Source organism: Mytilus californianus, unplaced genomic scaffold (assembly GCF_021869535.1).
Source record: "Mytilus californianus isolate M0D057914Y unplaced genomic scaffold, xbMytCali1.0.p SCAF_11, whole genome shotgun sequence".
Lineage (NCBI taxonomy): Eukaryota > Metazoa > Mollusca > Bivalvia > Mytilida > Mytilidae > Mytilus > Mytilus californianus.
The window spans coordinates 47,348,079-47,372,240 of NW_026262593.1; the positions used below are offsets into that span (position 1 = coordinate 47,348,079).

General features: G+C 34.0%; 2 protein-coding genes across 3 annotated transcripts in view; both read left to right on the forward strand.

The window, feature by feature from the left end:
• Positions 1-17,904, forward strand: part of LOC127720207 (uncharacterized) — a 76,108-nt gene extending 58,204 nt beyond the window's left edge. The window contains exon 15 of one of the 2 annotated variants that reach the window (XM_052226684.1): positions 16,200-17,904. In XM_052226684.1, the coding sequence (XP_052082644.1) occupies positions 16,200-16,211 (12 nt within the window). In that variant the 3' untranslated portion in view covers positions 16,212-17,904. Of the gene's footprint in view, positions 1-6,863; positions 8,680-16,199 lie in introns of those variants that run through there. The other variant, XM_052226683.1, reaches the window with a different exon arrangement.
• A 3,853-nt stretch (positions 17,905-21,757) lies between these two features.
• The window catches only part of LOC127720208 (uncharacterized), a 220,975-nt gene continuing 218,570 nt past the window's right edge, over positions 21,758-24,162 (forward strand). The window contains exon 1 of the mRNA XM_052226686.1: positions 21,758-21,917. The gene's annotated coding sequence lies outside the window, so the exon portion shown is untranslated. The remainder of the gene's footprint in view (positions 21,918-24,162) is intronic.

A 24,162-nucleotide genomic window follows, 5' to 3' on the forward strand; every position in this document is an offset into this window, starting at 1 on the left:
GTTTCATTCTAAACTTTTTTTTACTCTTTATGGCCTTAATCATCTTACTTTTAGATTCCTTCCCCATCCCTTTCAAGATGCACGCGAAGTCGTCACAACTCTTTAATCATCCTGTCAAACGACACTGTTTATACATATCTAGTATGTCCTGATTATTGTTGATGATTGAAGGGAGTTTGAGAGAACAATTGATGTGCAGAGTAACTAAGTTAACCATATTTTAACTATAGAGATCGAGTCAGACAATAATTGAATTCAGTTGTGAAAAATGTCAGAACCCAAAGAAAAACCCAAACTAAAAAATAGAACTATAGACGAAATGTTTAAGAAAATAAGACAAAGTGAATCTCCAGAAAGTCAAAAGTGAAACGCCGCCGGTATCAAAACAAATCCCGGAAAGTGACGAAAAGGAAGAAACAGTTGCAATGGATGAGAGCCAGACTGACTTAGGTGAAGCAGGGACAGCTACGTCTGATTTGAAGCCTTCTAGCTCTAGTTCAGATTTCACTCTTAGTCTAATCAACAAATATGAACCTTCATTCCCTGACATTGCTAAATTATCTGATATGGATGACTTAATAAAACAAAAACTGTTGTCTACGAAATGGAATGACCCTCACTTATTTAAATTCCCAAGCAGGTAGGTCCATAAATCAGAAAATATATAATTTGCTAAATTCAATTTGTGTTGAATTTGAGTATGAACAAAATTTGAAACAACCGAATTTGTGTTGGGCATGATATTTTTCTCGGGACGAAAACAATTTTTTCACTTGCCTTCTTGGCAACAGATTTTTTTCTTCAAGAAAATTAACGTATCAATTAAAAACAGAAAAACGTGCACCCAGTCAGCCCCCCCTCCCCCCCCCCCCCCCCCCCCAAAAAAAAAAAAAGAGAAAGAAAATAAAGGCCTTGTTAGATAAGAATAATATTTACCTGCTGCGATTTTTATTTTAAACAGGATTTAAAACATAAATGAAAGGCTTTGTTGGGCAATGCAGATTGTACAATAAAATATCTGGGAAATTTCTGATTGAACTGCGTTAATGACTTAATGCACATATCTGGCTGCACGTATCTACCTTCAATTATGTACCTATATTGTCTATCAGTTGTCAGACATTTTTATTTAAATTTGATTTTCCACTCCGAGTTCTGTTGAGTTGTATTTGGGATATTTGTAGATTTTTGTATTGTTCATTAAGATTTACTTTGATTGTTTCGATTTACAACTTTTACTCAGAAACTAACATTTTGTCATGCAAGAACCTTTTATATCTAATTATGTGTTTTCGTATTGCTGAAGACCGTACCATTACCTGTAATAACGGTAGATGTTATCATCCTCGAGCTTTGGTCTCTGGTGGATATATTTGTCTCATTGGCAACTATCAAACCATACCCGTATGAAAAACATGACACGTACTCCAGCCGGACAGAAGCCATACTGCAGCCGTACTGAGAACCGTACTTATAATATTCATTTGGACTTTTCTTTGAATTGCTTATAATAGATACCCCAGCTGGACTTTCAGCGAAATTAGCCGTAAACCGACTTGAAATATTTAAATTAGCAGGAGTCCGGTGCATAAAGTCCAGCTGGACTTTAATAAAAGTATGTCTGAAAAAAAAACCAACCGGCATTTCTGGCAAAAATATAGACTCTATAAAGTTCAGCTGAACTCTATAAAGTCCAGCTGGACTTCAAAAAGTGCAGTTTGACTTTTAAAGATGATCTCAGCAGGGGTGAATCCAGCTATTTTCAAAAGGGGGGGTTCCTAACTCAGGATAGGGGGAGGGGGTCCAACCATATGTCCCCATTCAAATGCATTGATCGTCAAAATAATTGGGGGTTTCAACCCCTGGAACCCTCCCCCTGGATCCGCCACTGCTCAGTTTTTCTTCAGATGGTTGATTCTTCTGATTTAATTTGCATCATGCATCCCTTGCTATAATCTGAAAATAGAAAAAAAAACAGATGACATTATGCATATATACTGGTTATTTCTGTTTCTTTTTTGTACTGTCTTACTGGCAAAACCAAGAAATGGGGAATTGAGAAGCTAAATGATAACTTCTAAAAATTTGTGGTTATTAAATAGCCTAAATAATTTTAAAGTGGCTAAAAATAAAATAAAGTTGGCTTTGAAAATCACTTAAAGTGTAGAAATCAAAAAACTTTCAAAACAACTCAAATAATAACCATTCCTTACTCATGTTAATACAGAGGGAATAAAAAATATAACAATACATTTTTTTACACAACAATTCAAAACAGGAAGTGACAGTGACATAACAGACAAGATGAAAATTATTGCATGAATCTAATCTAATCTAACTTATCTTTAAACCCCCTTTGTAGAGGAACCATATTTTCATATGTAGAACAGGTGCTCTCTTTGAATGTAAATATTTGATGTAGGTTTTTTATTCTTTTTACTCTTCAAATATAAGAATTAAGCTATTTATGATATTGAAATTATTTTATTAATATGTTGAATAAAAAGAGCATATCAGATAATATCACCAAAATGGTGGAATTCAATTTATTGTACTTACCAGAATACACATACAAACAGCAATCTTCCTAAATTGTCATCGATGCCAGTCAGAAGGATCCATCTTCTCTATTTAATGTGAAAAGAACTACTTCCAAACATTTGCTTTACATCCAATGATATAAAATTCTCATTTTGTTCAAGAAAGAAGACAAATCTTCCTGTTTATTCCAAATTCAAATTGTGTTGTATTGCAATACATGAGGTTGTTTAACATGTTAAGGAGTTGTTTTAAATGTTCCTCTTATGGCTAATTGCATGTGCCTTAATTTTGAATATGTGATATATTAAAAAAAGAAAATCAATTATTAATTTGTTTAATTGTGAAATTTTTAACAAAAGTGATAGTAATTGCAGAAATATGTATTTCGAAATTTTTTCTCCCACATATGGCCTCAATCTCTGTGGAGATAGTACTTCCTGTGACCTGTCCAGACTGAGGTTAATTGAAAACAGATGGCACATTTCTACAAGACTAACTGCTATTAAATCACTGTTATATGGCTCAAGTTTCTAATTGATGTTTAAGAATGAATGATAATTATTAATTTTATGCATTCATCTAATTAAATATAAATATACTAGAAAATGTATAAATTTGACCTGTAACAGATGTTGCTAGTGTTTTTTTTTTATGAAAAAAGTAGAAATGTTAAATAATTGCTGTATATTAAACATATTAACTTGGATATAATTCAAACAAAAGTCACCAAAATTAAATTTTAACTTTCCATCAACACTCTATGTTAAATATTTCTTAATGGATTTGAAAATCTAGGGAAAGTATCACATCTTATAGTTTGAACTAAAAATATATTGCAAAAAAATATTTTATCATTATTATTAATTACTTGCAAACTTTCATTTTTAACTGTTTTACATTTTGAAAGAATTGTTCCTTTCAAAGAACAGAATCTATTGTGGCAAACTTTTTATTTCTGTAAGGGTAGATTTGGCTGATGAAAATTTTCTAAGTCTAAATTCCTGCTCATAAATGAATGTAAAATTTTCTAAGACAAAAATCCTGCTGATCATTCTACAGAAAGGAATAAATTTCCTCAAAGTCCAGCCGTGTTTATTTTCTTGTAAGCATTACAAAAAGTGCGGTTGGACTTTTAAGAAAATACCGGCTGGCAAATAACCCAAGTATAAGAAAAAGTACGTGTACGGCTCATGTCAGACTGGACTTTTCAAAGTCAGAGAGGAATAGGTCTCAAGTCCAGAATGAGTCCAGTTGAACTCCTGTTGAAATTTTCATACGGGTATGATCATCTTTATAACAACTCGTATTTTCAGGGTGTTTGGACAAAAGCAGAGAAAACTTCAAAGTTCCTGGCTTCAAAATCATCCATGGATGCCCTCTTCGGTATCAACTGATGCACTTTACTGTGCACATTGTGTGCTTTTCTCGTCAAAAGACAGTAAAGAAAAGTCGTTCTCAAAAACGCCTGTTTCGGATTGGAAGAATCTTCCCTTAATTGTAAAAAGGCACGAGAGCTCAGCCCAACACCAAGGATGTGTAGTAAGTAGCGGTGAATATCTCGGCATCATGGAAAATAAGTTCCTCAATTGCCAGTATGATATCCACAAGTCATAAAATGAACATCGCAACAAATAGACATGTACTAGAAAAAATAATTGAAGTTATTTTGTTATGTGGAAGGCAGAATATACCTTTGCGGGGTCACGTTGAAGAAAGGAGCAACTTCATTGCAATTTTGCACGAGAAAGCAAAAACAGACAATATATTGTCAGATCATCTAGCATTTAGTGCTGCTTCAAGGGCAAAATATACTTCGCCAGACATTCAAAATGAGTTAGTAGAGTTATGTGGAAGAGAGGTTTTAAATCAAGTTATTGGTGCGTGCAAGTGTGCACCCTGCTTTGCCGTCATTGCCGACGAGTGTACAGACAAGGCAACAAAGAAACAAATGTCATTATGCTTGCGTTTTTTGGATGTCAAAAAAACAACACGGTCATAATAAGAGAGGAATTTGTAGGCTTTCGACATGCCGAGTCTGTCAAGGGGGCTGCCATCTCTGATCTTATTGTTCAATTTCTAGCTGATCTCGAACTTGATATTAACAAAATTCGTGCACAGTGCTATGATGGGGCTGCAAACATGGCAGGCAAGTACAGCGGTGAACAAGCAAGGATCATTCAACTAAATCCAGAAGCAAATTATATCCACTGTTAGGCACATTCCTCGAACCTTGCTCTAATACACAGCAGCAAAGATGTATCTGTACGTAACATGATGTCAACTGTACAAGAAATCGCCTTTTCCTTTGATTATTCTGCAAAACGACTTCAAGCTTTTTCTGAGGAACTATCAGATAATCAAAACGTTAAAGAACAACTGGACAGACGCACAAAGCTACGCACACTTTGCGAAACTAGATGGTCGAGTCGAGCAGACTCCCTGTTTACTTTTCTCAATGCATTTCCTTTTGTTGTGTCATCATTGGAGGTTTTGAAGGATGACAGAGATGATAAAGCAGCACAATATATTAACGCAATTTTGAAATTCGATTTTCTGATAGCACTGGTGGTAGCTGAACATCTCCTGAGTACAACAGGTGCGCTCACAAATTATTTTCAAAAAACTGATATCAACTTGTTAGACGCTGTGCAGGAAGCTCGAATAGTAGTCCAAAGGTTAGATAATGAACGGACTGACCCAAATGTATGGACAGCAATTTTTGAGAAAGCAGTTAAAGTTGGAGAGGAATTCGAGATTCCTCTCAGTATTCCAAGGCGAGCTGGACGTCAGATGCACCGACAGAATCATCCAATTAATGACCCTTCGGAATATTGGAGAGTGTCTCTTTACTTGGTTTTTCTTGATTACCTAGTTACAGTAATAACAAGTCGTGTGATTAAGAACGAAGGTAGATTCTACGCTGAGTACCTTATTCCTTCAAAGCTCCAAACCTTAACCGATCAGACTACCAACTCAATCTTCGAAACCTTCCATATAGATCTTGGGGACAGACAAGCATTTAATGACGAGGTAGCTAGATGGAAAACAAGATGGGACATGGTAGACGGTCAGTGTCTACAGAAACTATTAGAGACACTAAATGCTACGAATAAGGATTTATATCCGAACATTTATTCAATTCTGACAGTTCTTCTTACAATGCCTGTCTCTTCAGCATCTAGTGAGCGCTCATTCAGCGCTATGCCCCGTATTAAAAACTACTTAAGAGCTACTATGGGGAATGAAAGGCTATCAAACTTGTCAATTTTACACATTCACCGAGCAAGAAGTGTGAATATCACAGAAATTATTGACAAATTTTCAGTGAGAAAAAACAGACGCCTTAACTTCGTTTAAACGTTTTGATTTTATCATGGTTTACTCTGAAAATTTAGTGCTTTATTAGTTTGACTTTGATGGTTAATTTTATGTTTAAACTTTTACATTGTCCTTATTTGCATATTATATAAATGTTGAAAACCGTTTCTGGACAGTCATTCATCAGTCTGATGTTATTATTAAATTAATAATTATACTTAGAACTTTTTTCATGTATATTTCATGATAAAATTACCAGTAAATTATATGTTTTGTGTACAACGAAATCGAAAATTTTGCATCTAGAAATGCTGAAACCTTTTCCGTCGGGGGGTTCGCCCCCCTGAATCCCCTACCAGGACCCACTGGTGGCCTTAACCCGCCCCCAGACCCCATGCCGATTTGTGCCTACAGTTCATTTCTAGTCTAGCTAAGCCCCTGATTTGTGCTGATCAATTATCTTTAGAAGAGTTATTCCCCTTGGAAATATTGATTACATGGAAAATTGCATGGTTAGCACTCTAATATGTTCAATTCTTGCCAGAATTTTATGAAACTTATATCATAGGTTTATATCAGCAATGTCTTTGACACTTTCGAAAATAAGTATTGATTTTTTAACGAGTAAAGGCCGTTGGAAATATTAATTATAATGGAAATCGCATTGCATTTGCTCTGAAGCCTTCATTTCTCTAAGATATTGATTAAAAGTTTTAAAGAAAAAAAAAAGAGTTTTTTTTAGTTATTGCCCTTGTACCTTGGATAGATAAAATATGTGCAACACGGGGGACATTGGAACTCTGTTCTTTTATTAATGTGAAATTTGTATTATTTTTAAAAATCAATAGCTTGAGTCCGAAATATTTGAAAATCTAAAACCTAATAAAAACGTTAGAAGAGCTGATCAAAATAAAACCAAACTGAAACTTAGAAGTATGTATGAATTTGTGAGTATAAGTGTTACCTTTCATTCGAAATATTAACTTTACACTTGACCTTTACAGGCAAACCTGTGTCTCGCTCAAGCTGTAGTACCAAAGAAGACAACAGAAGGCGGAAAAAGTGTGATAGAAGAAAAGAAAACTGTTGCACAAATTGCCTTATTGGAATATTGTGAAGGGAAAGACCTTTACTTTTTCCCTGGAATTGACTTAACACCTATTCCAAAAGGCTTTGCGAATAAAGATTTCTCTGAATCAGGGAGACCAGTGTGTTCACCATCAAGTTAATTTCACAATAGAAGGGACTGTTGATGAACTGTAGAATTATAGAAAGCATTTTTCTTTGATAACATTGAGCTTACTTTACCTTATTGAAATTGCTAAACAAATACAGTCGAACTCGGTTGTGTCGAAAAATCGGATGAGTCGAAGTAATTTCTCAGTCCTGGTAAAATTCCCTTTTGATTAATGCATAATTACCTCTGATGAGTCGAACTCGGTTAATTCGAATACTTGGTTAAGTCGAGTAAATTTTTTTAGTCCCGTCGATGTAAAATTAATGTAAATTGACCCCAATGTCTCGAAGTTCGAAAGTAAGAATTTTCGAAAGATGCAGACCTAATGATAAAAATTCAAATCGGATGTAATTCTTATGTAACCTAATCATTTTCAAAAGAGATTAAAGCTGAGTAAACATACTTGTTTGTATAACAGTTAAAATGACATGTTTATGGTGACCGGTAATTAACACCTGTGTTGATCGTCCAAGCGGAACGTTAGTGTGTTGAACATATTCACCTGACATAAAATCGAAACGAATTTTAATGACCCAAACCAAGATTAAATGAATTGTTAGAATTGAAATTCATTAAATACAATAAATAAAAGGATGAAGACAATTATGATAAATTCATAATGATTTAATGTTTATCAGATGACCTCATCAGAGACCGTTCAGAACTTGTTTCATTCCGCAACTGATTTCATAATTTATAGTGACTGACCTTTGTAAATATTTGTTTAACTATTGATTTTATTTTATGCATGATTTCTATCTGACTTGTGTGTTTAATTATTATGAAGGACCAACACATATGGAGATTGAATACACAATCATAAAGTGTCATATCGAAAAAAGGCACACTGTTCAAAATAACTCGTTTACACAAATCTCATACCGTATTTCATGCATTTCAAATTTAAGACGACACACTCGACCTCGGATGAGTCGAACCTCGGATAAGTCGAATACTTTGGTCCAGTCCCTTCGACTTTGACATAACGAGGTTTGACTGTAGTAAAAATATTCAATTCTTTTCAAAATTTGTTTAAATTTGTTTTGCCTGAGATTCCCTTTTTATAAAAAGTATAAGTACTAAATTTTATTTTACACATGTCATCATCTTCAAACATAACATATTGTGGCATAATATCGTATTGAGAAAGGTTGTTAGTATTTCTCAAATCTAAATATTGATCCCAATAAAAGAAGTTTGAAGGAAGTTTTAAAGAAAAAAAGTATTTAGAAAAAAACTATATATGCTGATATTTGACAGTAGATTTTGATAGATTTATGACAAACACTATAATTATCTGAATTCAAGTAGCCATTGGAGTGGGAATGTGGAACCTTTTCTTTTAGTGGTATAATTAAATGTATATAATTTATAACAAATGTCAGAATCAACGTCAGAAACATTATTTATATTTAAAGTATGATATTTATCACAATAATATATACGATCAAAGATTTTAAGATAACATATAATTATATGTATCCTGTCTTTTAACCTTTGTTATCACAATAATATATGTACTAACATCGATAACATCCATACTAGTTGTACACTATGTATATTAAAGACAATATAGTGAATAATTTGTCTTGTATCAATTTTTTAAAAAAATTGGTAGATGTATGTGTTACTTCAGTTTATAGGTCAAACAAGGCCCTTAAACGTTTGTTAAAGCATCTACTACAGTAGCTTTGATATTGTTATCAATGTGCCTCAACGAGGAAAGTAAATATAGATTATCGGGTTTTATACACATTGATGTATCGTAAAATATCAAGCGTGAGCCACAATGTGAACCTTTTTGGCGAGTCAGTGCAGCGAATTAGCAAATAAGCTTCACATTGTGTCTAGCGGCTGACAATATTTGTACACAGAAAACCTATAATGTAAGATTATTGGTTTATTACTGGTCTTTTCTCCCTCCCTCAGAAAGTTTTATGCTTGACAAAAGAAAGCTTTATAACGTCTCCTCAGACATTATGACGTCAAATTATAAATTTCCCCCACCTTAGCAGCAATATACCATCCTCACCTGCATATCGGTTATACATTCCCTAACTCATTCAGTATTCAAGAGCTTGCAGCTGCAACTCAGACTTTATAAAACGTGTCTGAGCAGAAAATTGATGAGCCAAGGTAATGTCGAAGAACGTCTTTCTTTTTTCTTAAAAAGTTCATTGGAAAAGAGAGGCGAAAGATACCAAAGGGACATTCAAACTCGAAAATAAACTCACAACGCCATGGCAAAAAAAGAAAAAGACAAAGACAAACAGACAAACAACAGTGCACAAAACACAACATAGAAAACTAAAGACTAATCAACACGAACCCAACCAAAAACGGGGTTGATCTCAGGTGCTCCGGAAGGGTAAGCAGATCCTGTTCCACATGTGGCATTCGTCGTGTTGTTCATGTTAGTACAAACCTGGTAATAAGTCTAATTCAGTAGGTCACATTCGGGGAACAGGGGATGGGATTGTAGTTACGACATTTAGAACATATCTGCTATCATCTGTGAAACGGATATGCCATAACGGTCAGCCAACTCTTGATGGCGTTCGTAATTAAAGGCAACAGTAGTATACCGCTGTTCGAAACTCAAATCGATAGAGATAAAAACAAATCCGGGTTACAAACTAAAACTGAGGGAAACGCATCAAATATAAGAAGAGAACAACGACACAACAAAAACACAACATTAAAAATGTAACACACACAGAAACGAACTATAATATAACAATGGCCATTTTCCTGACTTGGTACAGGACATTTTAAGAACAAATGGTGGGTTGAACCTGGTTTTGTGGCATGCCAAACCTCCCGCTTTAATGGCAACGTCAAACACAACACAAAAACGACAACATCACATGACAGGACCACAATACAAATAAATGGGAGAACATATAGGACAAAGAAACACATGAATAATAGCTAACAAAAGGTACTAGGCTTAAAATTCAATACGCCAGACGTGCGTCTCGTCCACACAAGACCATCCAGTGACGCTCAGATGAAAAAAGTATGAAAGCCAAAACAAGTACAAAGCCGTAAAATTTACGAAGGGGTGTTTTCAACTTCACCATTTGGAACTCTGGTTTAATTGCTTCCTTGTGAGCAGCAACCCTCCATCAAGGAAATCATGATAGGAAATACAAGACCTGGAATATCGTTTCAACTGGGAGATATACTCCGCATGCAGGCGATTCTGGAATGTTGCTACATCGAATTGGAAAGTTCACAATTGGGAAGCTGAAATCATCTCTTTGTCGTAAAGTTTTGTTTTCAACCGACCCTCATTGTCATTTTCTTGATGTAAGTCAAGATATGAGGCAGACATAATTGTATCTGTTGTATCCTTTGTCTCATGTTCGATGGATAGATGCATTGAACATAGTCACCAAATTTTGAATTATTAAGCGAGAGAACATCATCTATATCGCGGAAAGTAAAGTTAAAGGATACTGCTTACTACTTTTCTTTCTTCCTAAGAAGTTCCTGTATGAAGTCAGCCTCATATGAATAAAGGAACAAGTCGGCAAGAAGAAAGGCACAGTTGGTTCCAATGGTGATGCCGATTGTTTGTTGAAAAACACGTCTTCCAAATGTAAAAAATATATTGTCAATCAGGAAATCAAGCATCTTGATAATGTCCGTTTCAGAGAATTTTTTGTTTGAATTAGAGTGATTTTTTACAAAGTAGGATCTATCCCTCCCTTAAACAAGATACCTGTATCTACGTTGGCCATTCTTTTAGATGAAACAAAGCAGGAAGAACTCTTTCAATTTGTCTTTTAGTTTGGAATGGGGAATACTTGTGTAAAGTGTAGAAAAGTCAAATGTTTTAATACTATTGCAAGATGAAAGAGTCTTAGATTGTATGTACTCTAAAAGATCTTTGGAATTTTTTAGTATCCACATCTGATTCACGCCACCTCTAGAATAGGTAGTTTCACAATGACTTTGAAGCCCGGTTTTGATTGCTGATAAAATTGATGTTAATAATTTAGAAAGAGGGTTCGTGGGGCGCTTGGAAGACCCAGCAATATAACGTTGTTTCTATGGACACTTATGTAGTTTAGGTATCCAATACAATCATGGAGGATCCAGTTCTTCATCATTGGTTGAAATTCCAAAGGAACATAGAACAGACATATGATTATCCAGGATTTCCTCTTTTGTAAGTGTCGTGGGTGTATATGTTGAGTTTCCAAGTGAATTGTAAATTCATTTATCAAGCAGTTTATGTAATGTGATTTACACACAAAAACGATGCTTTTGGGAGCTTTATCTGCGGGGACAACAACAAATTTGTCATGGAGGTAGGACAAGTGTTTTTCAACATTTGGGTCTTTAAAGATTGGTTAAGATACCAAGACCTTGTTGATAAATATTCCGTATCAACTTCACAAATAATACGTGATTGTCTTGAAGTATAAGATTCTAAGTACTGACGTTGTTCATCTTTTATCTACGTGGTATAGTGTTCTTTTTTTGTACTTGTAAATTTTTAACCTTCACTGTTTAGTCCATTTTTGGTAATATCCTTTTGGCATGGCTCGTTACGTATACATCCTGCCATTGGGTTATTGTGCTATGGTTAATTTTGTATTCTTGTCTTTCTTTTTTGCTTATGTACTTTGTCCGTTGAGTGTCTACCCTTACAGAATGATTTTGTTTGCAGCAGGTCTGCTGCAAAGTTGCGGCAGACCTTTTTGCAAACAAAAATGTTCGCAGGAACAAAATTTCAATGTTTGCAGGAGTTCGCAGCTAGCTGCGACCTTCTTACGAACATTGCAGTTTTTTGCAGCAAGCTTGTCGCAAACTCGCAGAAAACTGAATATTTGCAGAAACATTGCAGGAAACTTTACATATAACAGCTTTGTTCGCAGAAAGATTGCAACAAGCTTAAACAATATTTCTATGTTTGCAAGAAGTATGCAAGAATGTTTGACAAAAAATCTCTATTCGCGGAAAGATTGCGGAAAGCTTAAGCAATATTTTTATGTTTGCAAGATATTTTCTAAAGAGTTTATCATAAACTCTCTGTTCTCAGAAATATTGCAGAAGACCACAAAAAAAATCATGAATTCCCTGCTTTCTAAAAGACTCAGATGTATTAATTTTGTTCGGACATTAAAAACTTATTTACCCTGAGGCCTTTCCTTGGAACAGTAACAACTAATTTCCACGAGACATGTTTTGCTTGTACATCTATGTATTTATTACAAACAACGGTATATTGCTGGGTCTTCCAAGTGCTCCACGAAACCTCTTTCTAAATTATTAACATCTATTTTATCAGCAATCAAAGCCGGGCTCCAAAGTTATTGTGAAACTGCCTATTCTAGAGGTGGCGTGAATCAGATGTGGATCCTAAAAAAATCCAAAGATCTTTTAGAGTACATACAATCTAAGACTCTCTCATCTTGCAATAGTATTAAAACATTTGACTTTTCTACACTTTACACAAGTATTCCCCATTCCAAACTAAAAGACAAATTGAAAGAGTTGGTATTACTTTGTTTCATTAAAAAGAATGGCGAACGTAGATACAAGTATCTTGTCTTGGGGAGGGATACATCCTACTTTGTAAAGAATCATTTTGATTCAAACAAAAAATTCTCTGAAACTGACATTATCAAGATGCTTGATTCCTTGATTGACAAAATATTTGTTACGTTTGGGGGACGTATTCTTCAACAGACTGTCGGAATTCCAATGGGAACCAATTGTGCCCCTCTTCTTGCCGACTTGTTTCTTTGTTATTATGAGGCTGATTTCATACAGAAACACTTAGGAAGAAAGATAAGAAGTTAGCAATATCCCTTAACTCTACGTTCCGCTATATAGATGATGTTCTCTCACTAAATAATACAAAATTTGGTGACTATGTTGAACGAATCTATCCCATCGAACTAGAGATAAAGGATACTACAGATACAATTAAGTCTGCCTCATATCTTGACTTACATCTAGAAATTGACAATGAGGGTCGGTTGAAAACAAAACTTTACGACAAAAGAGATGATTTCAGCTTCCCAATTGTGAACTTTCCATTTCTATGTAGCAACATTCCAGCAGCGCCTGCATACGGAGTATATATCTCCCAATTGATACGATATTCCCAGGCTTGTGTTTCCTATCATGATTTCCATGATAGAGGATTGCTGCTCACAAGGAAGCTATTAAACCAAGAGTTCCAAATGGTGAAGTTGAAGTCATCCCTTTGTAAATTTTACGGACGCCATCACGAGTGTGTTGACCGTTATGGAATAACCGTTTCACAGATGATATCGGATATGTTCCTTATGTCGTAACTACAATACCCTTCCTTTTCACGAATGTTACTTACCGAATTAGACTAGTTACCGGATTTGTAATAACATAAGCAACACGATGGGTGCCACATGTGGAACAGGATCTGCTTACCCTTCCGGAGCACCTGATATCAGCCCCAGTTTTTGGTGGGGTTCGTGTTGCTTAGTCTTTGGTTTTCTATGTTGTGTCATCTGTACTATTATTTGTCTGTTTGTCTTTTTATTTTTGGTCATGGCGTTGTCAGTTTGTTTTCGATCTATGAGTTTGACTGTCCCTCTGGTATCTTTCGTCCCTCTCTTGTATTGCTATAATAAAAATTGAAATTATTTGAAATTAAAATCTTAACCCTTATTAGTAAGTTATTACTTTCTTTCAAGAAAAGCATCCCATATGCATGTGTCGAAAAAACAAAACATAACAGAACTCTTACTTTACATTTGATTTTTAGTTCAGTAGATGTAATTACATAATATAATTTATATATATGTATATTTTGCTTCAATCAGATTCTTTTACATTTTGAAAATCACAAACAAACTTTTTTCCATCATCTCCAAAAATGTCTATGAATACAACAACATTAAGTATTTTCGTAACATCAACCAATTGAACATTGTTTTTTTTTTTCTGTACAATATTGATATGAGTTACATCTACACTTAAAAAATTATGGATTAATGATAGATCATCCTGTAATTCCAACTCGGGGTGGGGGTCAACTCTCCAATAACAGCTATCAATGTAGAATACACATACAAATTTCTTTGACACATTCACATTTCTTTGCAAGAATGTAATGAGCTATGCATCCGTACTTGAACTGTTTTTGAACCAAATCATAATATTTAACAGTGTATGTGTTTCTCACTTGCACTCTTGTATAAGCAGTTTAATGCAGTGTGTTTCCCCGCAATGAAATTCTCTTGTAAGACAAGATTTTAACTGGAAAAAACTTTACTTCATTCACAAGTTTATCAAACAAAGTATCTGACAATGTGATATTACTGCTTGCTCCTATCGGGAAGGAAGCAGCAGAAGTTCCAATGTTAGCCTTTGAAGAATTGTTTTTTATGATTCATTTTATCGGCAAGGTGAATTAGATTCATTAATACTCTACATTATTTGGAGTTCAATATTCTGAGATGCATGAAACAGCTCCATAAGAACACTATTTATATTTTCAAACGGAAAACAAGAATATACCCACAGGGGTCCTAGATCTTGAACACATTGTGTAAAATGAAGCAAGGAGTGCATATTCAATGTTTCGTATCGTTCTCCATATAAAGATGGAAACATATGTACAAAGTATGATAAAAGGCTCTGACTTTTCTGTTAATCGACAGGAGAAATACTGTCAAATGCCAATAAATATATTCCTTGCACATAACAGGCAAAATGCATAAAATATTCTTCAGGCAGGATATCACACAGCACAGGTAATGAATAAAACTGAAACCAGGATCGTATTTCTGATGCTTTCCAATATTCAGATAGGGATCTTGGAACACGTGTTAAGACTGATGGTAGCTTTATTTTCAACAATCTTTCATCTATAATGTCTACATATGAAGAAATAGAAAACTTTTCCTTACTATGACTGCTACCAATCCATAATTTAATTAATAATTTTCCTATTAGAACCCCATGCATGTAATCAATTGAAGAAGATTTGACATAATCGTTGGATTTCAGAGTCATTAGAAAAGAAGGTCCTTTAATTCCTTTAAAGGTTTTTCTTCTTTCTGTGGCAATAACTGCATCTTTTAAACAATTACTGGATGTTCTTTCTTCATACATTGACTTTGATGCGTCATAAGGAAATACATGAACGGACCCCCCTGCTGCAGTTTTAAATGTTTCTCCTGGGTGCACACATCGCATGCAGCTGTACTGTCCATTAAATTAATTGCAATTTAAAACTAAACTTTTAGCAGGAAGATCAGCAGTACCACAAATAAGAAAGACTTCTGTTACGACTTTGCAGCCTCCTATTTCATACTCTATCCCCTTAGACTCTAGATTTTTCAAGGACTTCATTAGTGGTTTTGTGAACAAGCTAATAAATGGTTTGGACTCACCAAACCAAAGACCACAGAGAATCATGTTTTTTTTTTCTTTCATCATCCTTTGCTTATAAGGTAATTCATTAATTACAAGATAGAAAGGCCATAATGAGAATTTTGAACTTTTAAAAACTGGAATTCCGTCTGTATTCCAGGTGAATGTTTCCTCATTTCTATTGGCAGCCATAGATGTTAGTAAGATGTTATGTCCTAATGCAACATATGCAATCATGATGTTGTGTACTTTAATACTGTTTGCCGTTTGGTTTTAAATGCAAGATAACCTTCTGTGCCCTATTTTTATGCTCCGTTTATGGGCATTATGTTTTCTAGTCTGTGCGTCCATTCGTTCGTCCATCTGTCCCGCTTCAGGTTAACGTTTTGGTCGAGGTAGTTTTTGATGAAGTTGAAGTCAAATCAACTTGAAACTTAGTTCACATGTTTCCTATGATATGATCTATCTAATATTAATGCTAAATTAGAGTTTTGACCCCAATTGCACGGTCCATTGAACATAGAAAGTGATAGTGCGATTGGGGCGTCCTTGTACTATGGACACATTCTTATTAATTTGTGAAACCTTACAACTTGACTCCTAGGAACCCAGATTAATTCATATATTTAAATGCAGTGGTGAAGTTATTTTATAATATGTGAACTATAATGTAACAGGGAAATTGAATAAGAGTTTTATATTATAAGTTTTCTTTTTTTTTCAGCTCTTGCTATGAAGACTTGTGGACTTGAAAGCAAGACAGTGATATCTGCATTTAACTCCAAAGTAGGAACAATGACCAGAGCACACAAGAAAATGTCTACTGAAACTCTTGAATAACTTGTTAAAAATATCATTGAAAAATTTGTCACGGTAGATAGGGTGTCTTTTTCAGAATATCCCTTCTGGGCATGTTGTAAACATACTTTTTTTATTGAAAAATATTTTACCAAGTATTATATTCAATATACAGCAGAATCATTAAATCATGACCCCCTATTTTTTTATATTTATAAAGTATTCATGGAAAGAAAATATCTCATTATATTGTTAAATGTTTCCTCAAAAAGGACAAATTTAGTTTTCCCTGTTAAACCAGAATTAAACTGTAATTTTATTAGTTTCAATATATTTTAATAATAAAAAACAAGGTCTGTGACCTCCAGTTTTTATAGTACATTAATGACAAAGAAATATTTTACAGAAGTTAAAAAATTTATAGACACCCTTACTACCTAAAGGCAGTATCTGAACAAATTGGTTGTTAATATTAAAAATAAAAGTTGCCTTAACAATTAGACTGTAGTATCAATATTTACCAGTGCGCTGAAATAATGATTTTTTTTGTAGTCAAGAGTAATTTTGTTCGTACCCCTTAGTAATTTTGTTCCCACAAGTGCTTATTTATCTATTTTTAGTTTTACTTGGCTTTGTAAGAGGATGTGTTTTAGTATGTGTGTTATAGGCTGCACACCACACCATTTTACTATTAACCATCTATTATGTTTTTTCATAAAGTGCTGAAGTAGTCCATATATTTAGTTTTGATTTACTTAATCAATATCTGTATCTTCAATATGAAATTTTATATGAGGATGGAAATCCTGATAAAATGAAATGGGCTTCTAATGTTTATGAATTGTTATTTAGTTTTGGAATGAACTATGTTTGGATTTACTAGAATAATATTAAGATATCGTTTAATGTTATGTTTAAAAGACATGCATTAAAGACCAATATCTGCCAAAATGGTCAGCAGATATATATGATTGTGAGAAATTAAGTGTATATAAGATTGATTTTTGTCAAGAGAACTATTGAAGCTGTATGAATAATGTTCACATTCTTTCAAACATATACATTTTTTTTACATAAATGTAGTTCTCTTGGTATATCAGAAAAACAATCAACTTCAACATTCAGTTTCAATATACCACTTCATAGTTTGATACATGCAATGTGTTGAGAACTTCCATTTTATATTGGTATATATCTAGCTAACAGAACAATAAGAAATATTTTTGTCACGTTATTATCGTTCTTGTCCCGATACTTGGAAAGATAAATCTGAAATCATTGGTTAGTTATAATTGTAGAGTTCTCTGCTATCAGTCTTTTGTCACATTGTGAATATATATAATGTATTACCATGTCATGTCATGTATATTAGTCATTTTCATGAACCTCTGATTGTGAAGATAGGTTACGTAACAATTGTGCCCAATGTCACTTTGTTATTTTTTTCTAGGAAAGATTTTGATTATGAAAAAGAGTTTAAATAACATAAAATCAGCTTTTCTACAAATTGTCACTGTTACAACAGAAAAGTTTTCTAGCTGCAGTATAAAAGATTAATAGGATATCAAAATCTTCTGTAAATAAAATTCTGCATACATAAAGTTTGGTCAATAAAATTGTTTTATGTTTTTTGACCTTGTCAGTTGTATATATGAATATGTTTGCAGTTTTGTTGGAAGGGTTGTGTTTGCGGCATACCTGCAGTAAATAATTTAAATAAATTTACATGCATTCTCATAAGGAAAATCATGTGTTTGCGGCTGACTTGCCGCAAACATAATTTGAATGGTAAAATGTTTGCGGCAGATTTGCAGCACATCTGTACCTGCCGCAAATGTTCGCGGAAGGATGTTTGCGGCAGGTTTGCAGCAAAAATGCAGCGATGTTTGCGGTAGGTCTGCAGCAATGTTCGCCTCAAGTTTGCAGGAAACATTCCAAAAATGACATATTTGGTGTTTGCAGCAGACCAGCAGCAAACCTAATTTGCATGGTAAATTGTTTGCGGCAGGTCTGTGGCATTTATGTAGCAAGTATGCCGCAACCTCTTTATTTTTATGGAAAATGTTTGCGGCAAGCAAGCTGCAAATACGCTGCAAATGTTTGCAGGAAGGTCTTTATTTCAGTAAGGGTATATGCCATTTTGTTTTTTCATTGTTGAAATAGTTATTTGTTTTTATGGTGATTAAGATTATATTACAATGTTTACTGCTGTACCCCAATTTTTCACATTTTTACCTATTATGTCTATTAAGTTAGTATTATGACAGTTTTTTTTCCATTCGTTTGATGTGTTTGAGCTTTTGATTTTGCCATTTGAGAACCGACTTTCCGTTTTGAATTTTCCTTGGAGTTCGGTATTTTTGTTATTTTACTTTTTGGTATTTAGTTGTATTAGTATAGGCACATTATACTTCGATGAAGATTATTTGGTTAGCTCTTGATCTGCATAGTACATATGTGTTTGTTTGCAATTAGGTCAATTGATATGCTATGATATCAGTAAGTCTGAGGAATAAAGTAATAACATTTTACCGTTTCGTAATCCAAGCTTCACTATATTTTAATTCTATTGCAATACGTGAGTGACAGATCTCAGAGTTAGCAGTTCATTATGTCAAACTTACTGTGGTTTTCAATGTCTTCTACATAATTTGTGAATGCTGCATTAAAGATCCACGTGTTATCAATTCCACACCGTGGGTTACAGCCATAAAAATTGTTCTACCTATATGTTATAAAACGAAATCATAGGATGCATTATATATCTATAAGCCAAATGTGTATTCTCTACTATACTATTCACATTTTCAGTTTACAGTTCGTATGTGCATTTGATTGGTGTTTCTGGAGTACATATACACTATAATATCCGCTGTTCTGTTGTAATAATGCAATGGTTTATACTTTATATGTCAGAGTTCTCTCTTAAGAATAACGGGTTTTTAGCTCACCTGGCCCAAAGGGCCAAGTGAGCTTTTCTCATCACTTGGCGTCCGTCGTCCGTCGTCGTCGTCGTCGTCGCCGTCGTCGTTAACTTTTACAAAAATCTTCTCCTCTGAAACTACTTGGCCAAATTTAACCAAAGTTGGCCACAATCGTCATTGGGGTATTTATTTTTAAAAAATGTGTCCGGTGACCCGGCCAACCAACCAAGATAGCCGCCATGGCTAAAAATAGAACATAGGGGTAAAATGTAGATTTTGGCTTATATATCTGAAACCAAAACATTTAGAGCAAATCTAACATGATATAAAATTGTTTATCAGGTAAAGATCTATCTGCCCTGAAATTTTCAGATGAATCGGACAACCCGTTGTTGGGTTGCTGCCCCTGAATTGGTAATTTTAAGGAAATTTTGCAGTTTTTGGTTATTATCTTGAATATTATTATAGATAGAGATAAACTGTAAACAGCAATAATGTTCAGTAAAGTAAGATCTACAAATAAGTTGGCATTACCAAAATGGTTATTTGACCCCTTAAGGAGTTATTGCCCTTTATAGTCAATTTTTAACCATTTTTCGTAAATTTTTGTAATCTTTTACAAAAATCTTTTTCTCTGAAACTACTTAGCCAAATTTAACCAAACTTGGCCACAATCATCATTGGGGTATCTAGTTTAAAAAATGTGTCCAGTGACCCGGCCAACCAACCAAGATGGCCGCCATGGCTAAAAATAGAACATAGGGGTAAAATGTAGATTTTGGCTTATATATCTGAAACCAAAGCATTTAGAGCAAATCTGACATGATATAAAATTGTTTATCAGGTCAAGATCTATCTGTCCCGAAACTTTCAGATGAATCGGACAAGCCGTTGTTGGGTTGCTGCCCCTGATTTGGTAATTTTAAGAAAATTTTGCAGTTTTTGGTTATTATCTTCAATATTATTATAGATATAGATAAACTGTAAACAGCAATAATGTTCAGCAAAGTAAGATCTACAAATAAGTCTACTTGACCAAAATGGTCAATTGACCCCTTAAGGAGTTATTGCCCTTTATAGTCAATTTTTAACCATTTTTCGTAAATTTTGTAAATTTTTGTAAATTTTTACATAATATTTTTCACTGTAACTACTGGGCCAAGTTCCTTATAGATAGAGATAATAGTAAGGAGCAAGAATGTTCAGTAAAGTAAGATCTACAAACACATCACCATCACCGAAACACAATCTTGTCATGAATCCATCTGTGTCCTTCGTTTGATATGCACATAGACCAAGGTGAGCGACACAGGCTCTTTAGAGCCTCTAGTTTGTTATTAGCTTAGATATCATTATGATATCTAATATCTAATACTATTAATTATGATTTTAACCTTTTTTTACATGATTTCCAAAGCATCAGTAAATACAGGTGAGCGACACAGGCTCTTGAGAGCCTCTAGTTTTTCTTCGTGTGAACACTTGCTATTGTTTCTTATGTATCCGTAAGACATCATTATATGTTTAAAGTATCGTCCACGTGGATTTCCTAACCCTTTAATTTGAGTGAATATGAATATGGTTTTCAAGGGAAAAGGATAGGCTATACTGTTTTTGGTGAAAACATTACATTTATAAAAAATGAAATAGTTCAAAACATAACACAGAAAGGGGAGTCGAAGCGACATGAAACATTTTTAAACAAGGCTAGGATAGAACGCATGTGCTCGCCTCTGAAGGGTCAGAAAAGCGCTTCAAATACTAAATTAATAAATTTGATTTTCATTTACAAGCACTGGCTCAAAAACACTGTTGGTTGACTGTTAGTATCTAGGGATATTTTCAGCTCAGTTCAGTTCCGTTGACAAATTAAGAAACAATTTAAAAACATAGGTTCCAACTCCTTCAGGCAAAGTTGATCAAGTTGAAATAGATTTTTAGGCTTTAATAGCCGTATAGTTTCTCACCACTTTACATCCCTGATTTTCAGATATTTGAGTTTGGGCATTCCCGATGAAGGCAAATATTTCAGAAAAGATCTTCAGACGCAAGAAATATATAAAGGATTATTTCCATTTATTGTTGAAAACTTTATGTAGACATCTGGATGATTTTAAATTATTTCGGGGCTGTTGTTGAATAGTCGTGTAGCCAACATCAGCTTTTATTCATTACATTTGTTGATTTCTTATTAAGAAGAATCAATATCTTTTCCTGACATTCTCACTACCTTAAAGGGTTAAACTCATTGATTTTCTTCAAATATCATATTTATTTGTTAATTAATTTTATTAAATATTGTTATTATTATTTGTATAATAGTAAGAAATCATAATTTGCTACGTTGTGGACCCTCTTTGTACCTAACGTTGTATTCACAACTAGGAAATCGAAAGTAAACTGTTCTAGATAAGTTTAATTGTAATGCAGGAACATGAGGAAGTTAATCCCGGATGAAACCAGTGTACGTTGAATAAAGGTCAGTAACTTATAAGTAGGTTACTATTGTTTTAAAGATGTTTAATTAAAAATACAACATTTTGTGTTGTATTTTTAACTAAACATCTTTAAAACAATAGTAACCTACTTATAAGACACATTTTACTGAGAACCTGTTCGAGTTTAATTCAAGGAAAACACTGGGGCCATAACAACAACACAGCGGGATCATATCTTTTCCAGGAAAATAATCAAGGACTTTAATTTATTTCTTCTGAAAAGTTAGTAAAATAAAACACATTATCACGTAGGCAAAGCGTCTGAACAGCTACTTCAGGTAAGAATTTAAATCTTCTAAAGCCGAATACTATTACTACTAGATACGCTGAAGTAACAATGCTTCAACCTTTATCTACCAATGGTTAGGATTTCAGTAAACTCTACACCGTATTGAAAAGTTTTTGCTGTTCTCCGAACTATCGATAGCATTTTGTCAATTTTATCGACAAATATCAATTAATATGGAGATTACAGTTTCACGATTTTTGTCTGAAAAAGACCGACTCCTGATATGCATATATCCCTTTTCCTCGTGAATTCAGAGTAGAGGCTTGCGACTGACAATTTATGTATGCGACGTTAGCGGCCGGTTCGTTATTCGTTATTCGAGTTTCAATATCCAACGGGCACCAACAACCGATTCGATATTTAAAGAAGAATTTGTGGATTCCGAAATATTTTGCCTTCAATATGTACGAAGAGCTCAAAGTGCCAGTTCAAAATCAAAATCTGTTGCAAAAGAGAACCAGGCGCCGCTGAAATGACAGTGAGTCTTTCCGGATCAATGTCTATATATTTGGATTACAGTTAGGGTAGTCAACGATATCAATACTATCAAAGTAATATAATTGAACAATTTTACTATCGACATGTACAGGAGATTTAAAGAGTTATCTTATTTTAAAAAAATCAACGAAAATCAACAGGCCAAATGCGTTAAATAGACCTTCCTGATCTTATGACCGACATGAAATTTTGCACATTACAAAATATGTACGTATTTAAGATAATATATTTCTTGATAATACTTCAGATATGATCTGCATCTATACCTAGTCTAAGGGATAGCAAAAGTTCATTCACATTGAAACACTAAGGTGGTCTCAGGGTCAAGTAAGCTGTCTCCAGTAGTCTTTTGCTGTATATTTTGAATATCAAACTGGCTTTTTGAGCCCTCTCCCCCCTCGTAAATATCGAAGTCAAGAAAATTTACCAAATCCATATTGATATCATTTGTATTTATATGTTAGCTTACTATATGCATAATATTAAGAGGATTGAAATATAACGAAGGTCTATCCAACGGCTTGGGACATTTTACTTGTACATTTTTTATATCAAGTCAATTGAAATTATCTCTTTTTGGCTTTCCATAGTTATTTTCATCGTTACTAGAGTAAAATTGAGAATGGAAATGGGGAATGTGTATAAAAAGACAACAACCTGACCCTAGAGCAGACAACAGCCGAAGGCCACCAATGGGTCTTCAATGCAGCGAGAAACTCCCGCACCCGGAGGCGTCCTTCAGCTGGCCCCTAAACAAAAATGTATACTAGTTCAGTGATAATGGACGTCATAGTGTCCGTTTGTTTTTGTTTTTAAAATTGTTATAATTATCTATATATCATAAAGAGATAATTTGCTTTACGTAAGGGTTTATATTTGTACAACGATAATCCATGATGACGTGCAGGGGTCACAAAACGATTTCCTACATGTCGTTTTACATCCAACATTCATGTATTTATTTTTTATTGTTTCTGTTATGGTTTCGGTTGGATAATGTGTTATGTCTTATCGTTTGTAGTTCAAATAATTATAAAATAGCCTTTCAGTACCATCATTGTCATGAAAATTGTTAAGTCTGGTATTGTGAAAATAATTGTATAAAGCTCGAAATTGCATGTTCGTTACGTAAGTGCGTCAGCGTTTGTGATGTCCTGTGGTGTCTGTCGTTGATGGAAGATGTTCGTTGTTGTTCTGCGGTTTGCATGTTGTGTCGAATATCATTTTATTTGTTTGTGCGTTTCTCTGTGATGAGTGTTCTTGCGTATGTTTGTGCTGTATTTCTGTCACGTAGTGTTGTCATTTTAGCGATATTTGTTAACATTGTCATATAAGCGGGAGGTTTGGCTAGCCATAAAACCAGTTTCAATCCACCATTTTTTCTTAAAATGTCATGTACCAAGTCAGGAATATGGCAGGTTTTATCAAATAGTTCGTTTCAATGTTTGTTGGCTTTTGTTTTGTTGCATTTCAGTGTTCCTGTTGTTCCTTTGTTTTCCTCTTATAGTTGATGTGTTTCCCTCGGTTTTAGTTTGTAACCCGGATTCGTTTTCTCTCAATCGATTGATTACTTTTAAACAACGGTATACTACTGTTGCCTTTATTTATTCCTTTAAACTTAGAACATCAATTCTACATAATCTAATATTCTATCAAATAGAGCTCGTTTACAAATAAGAA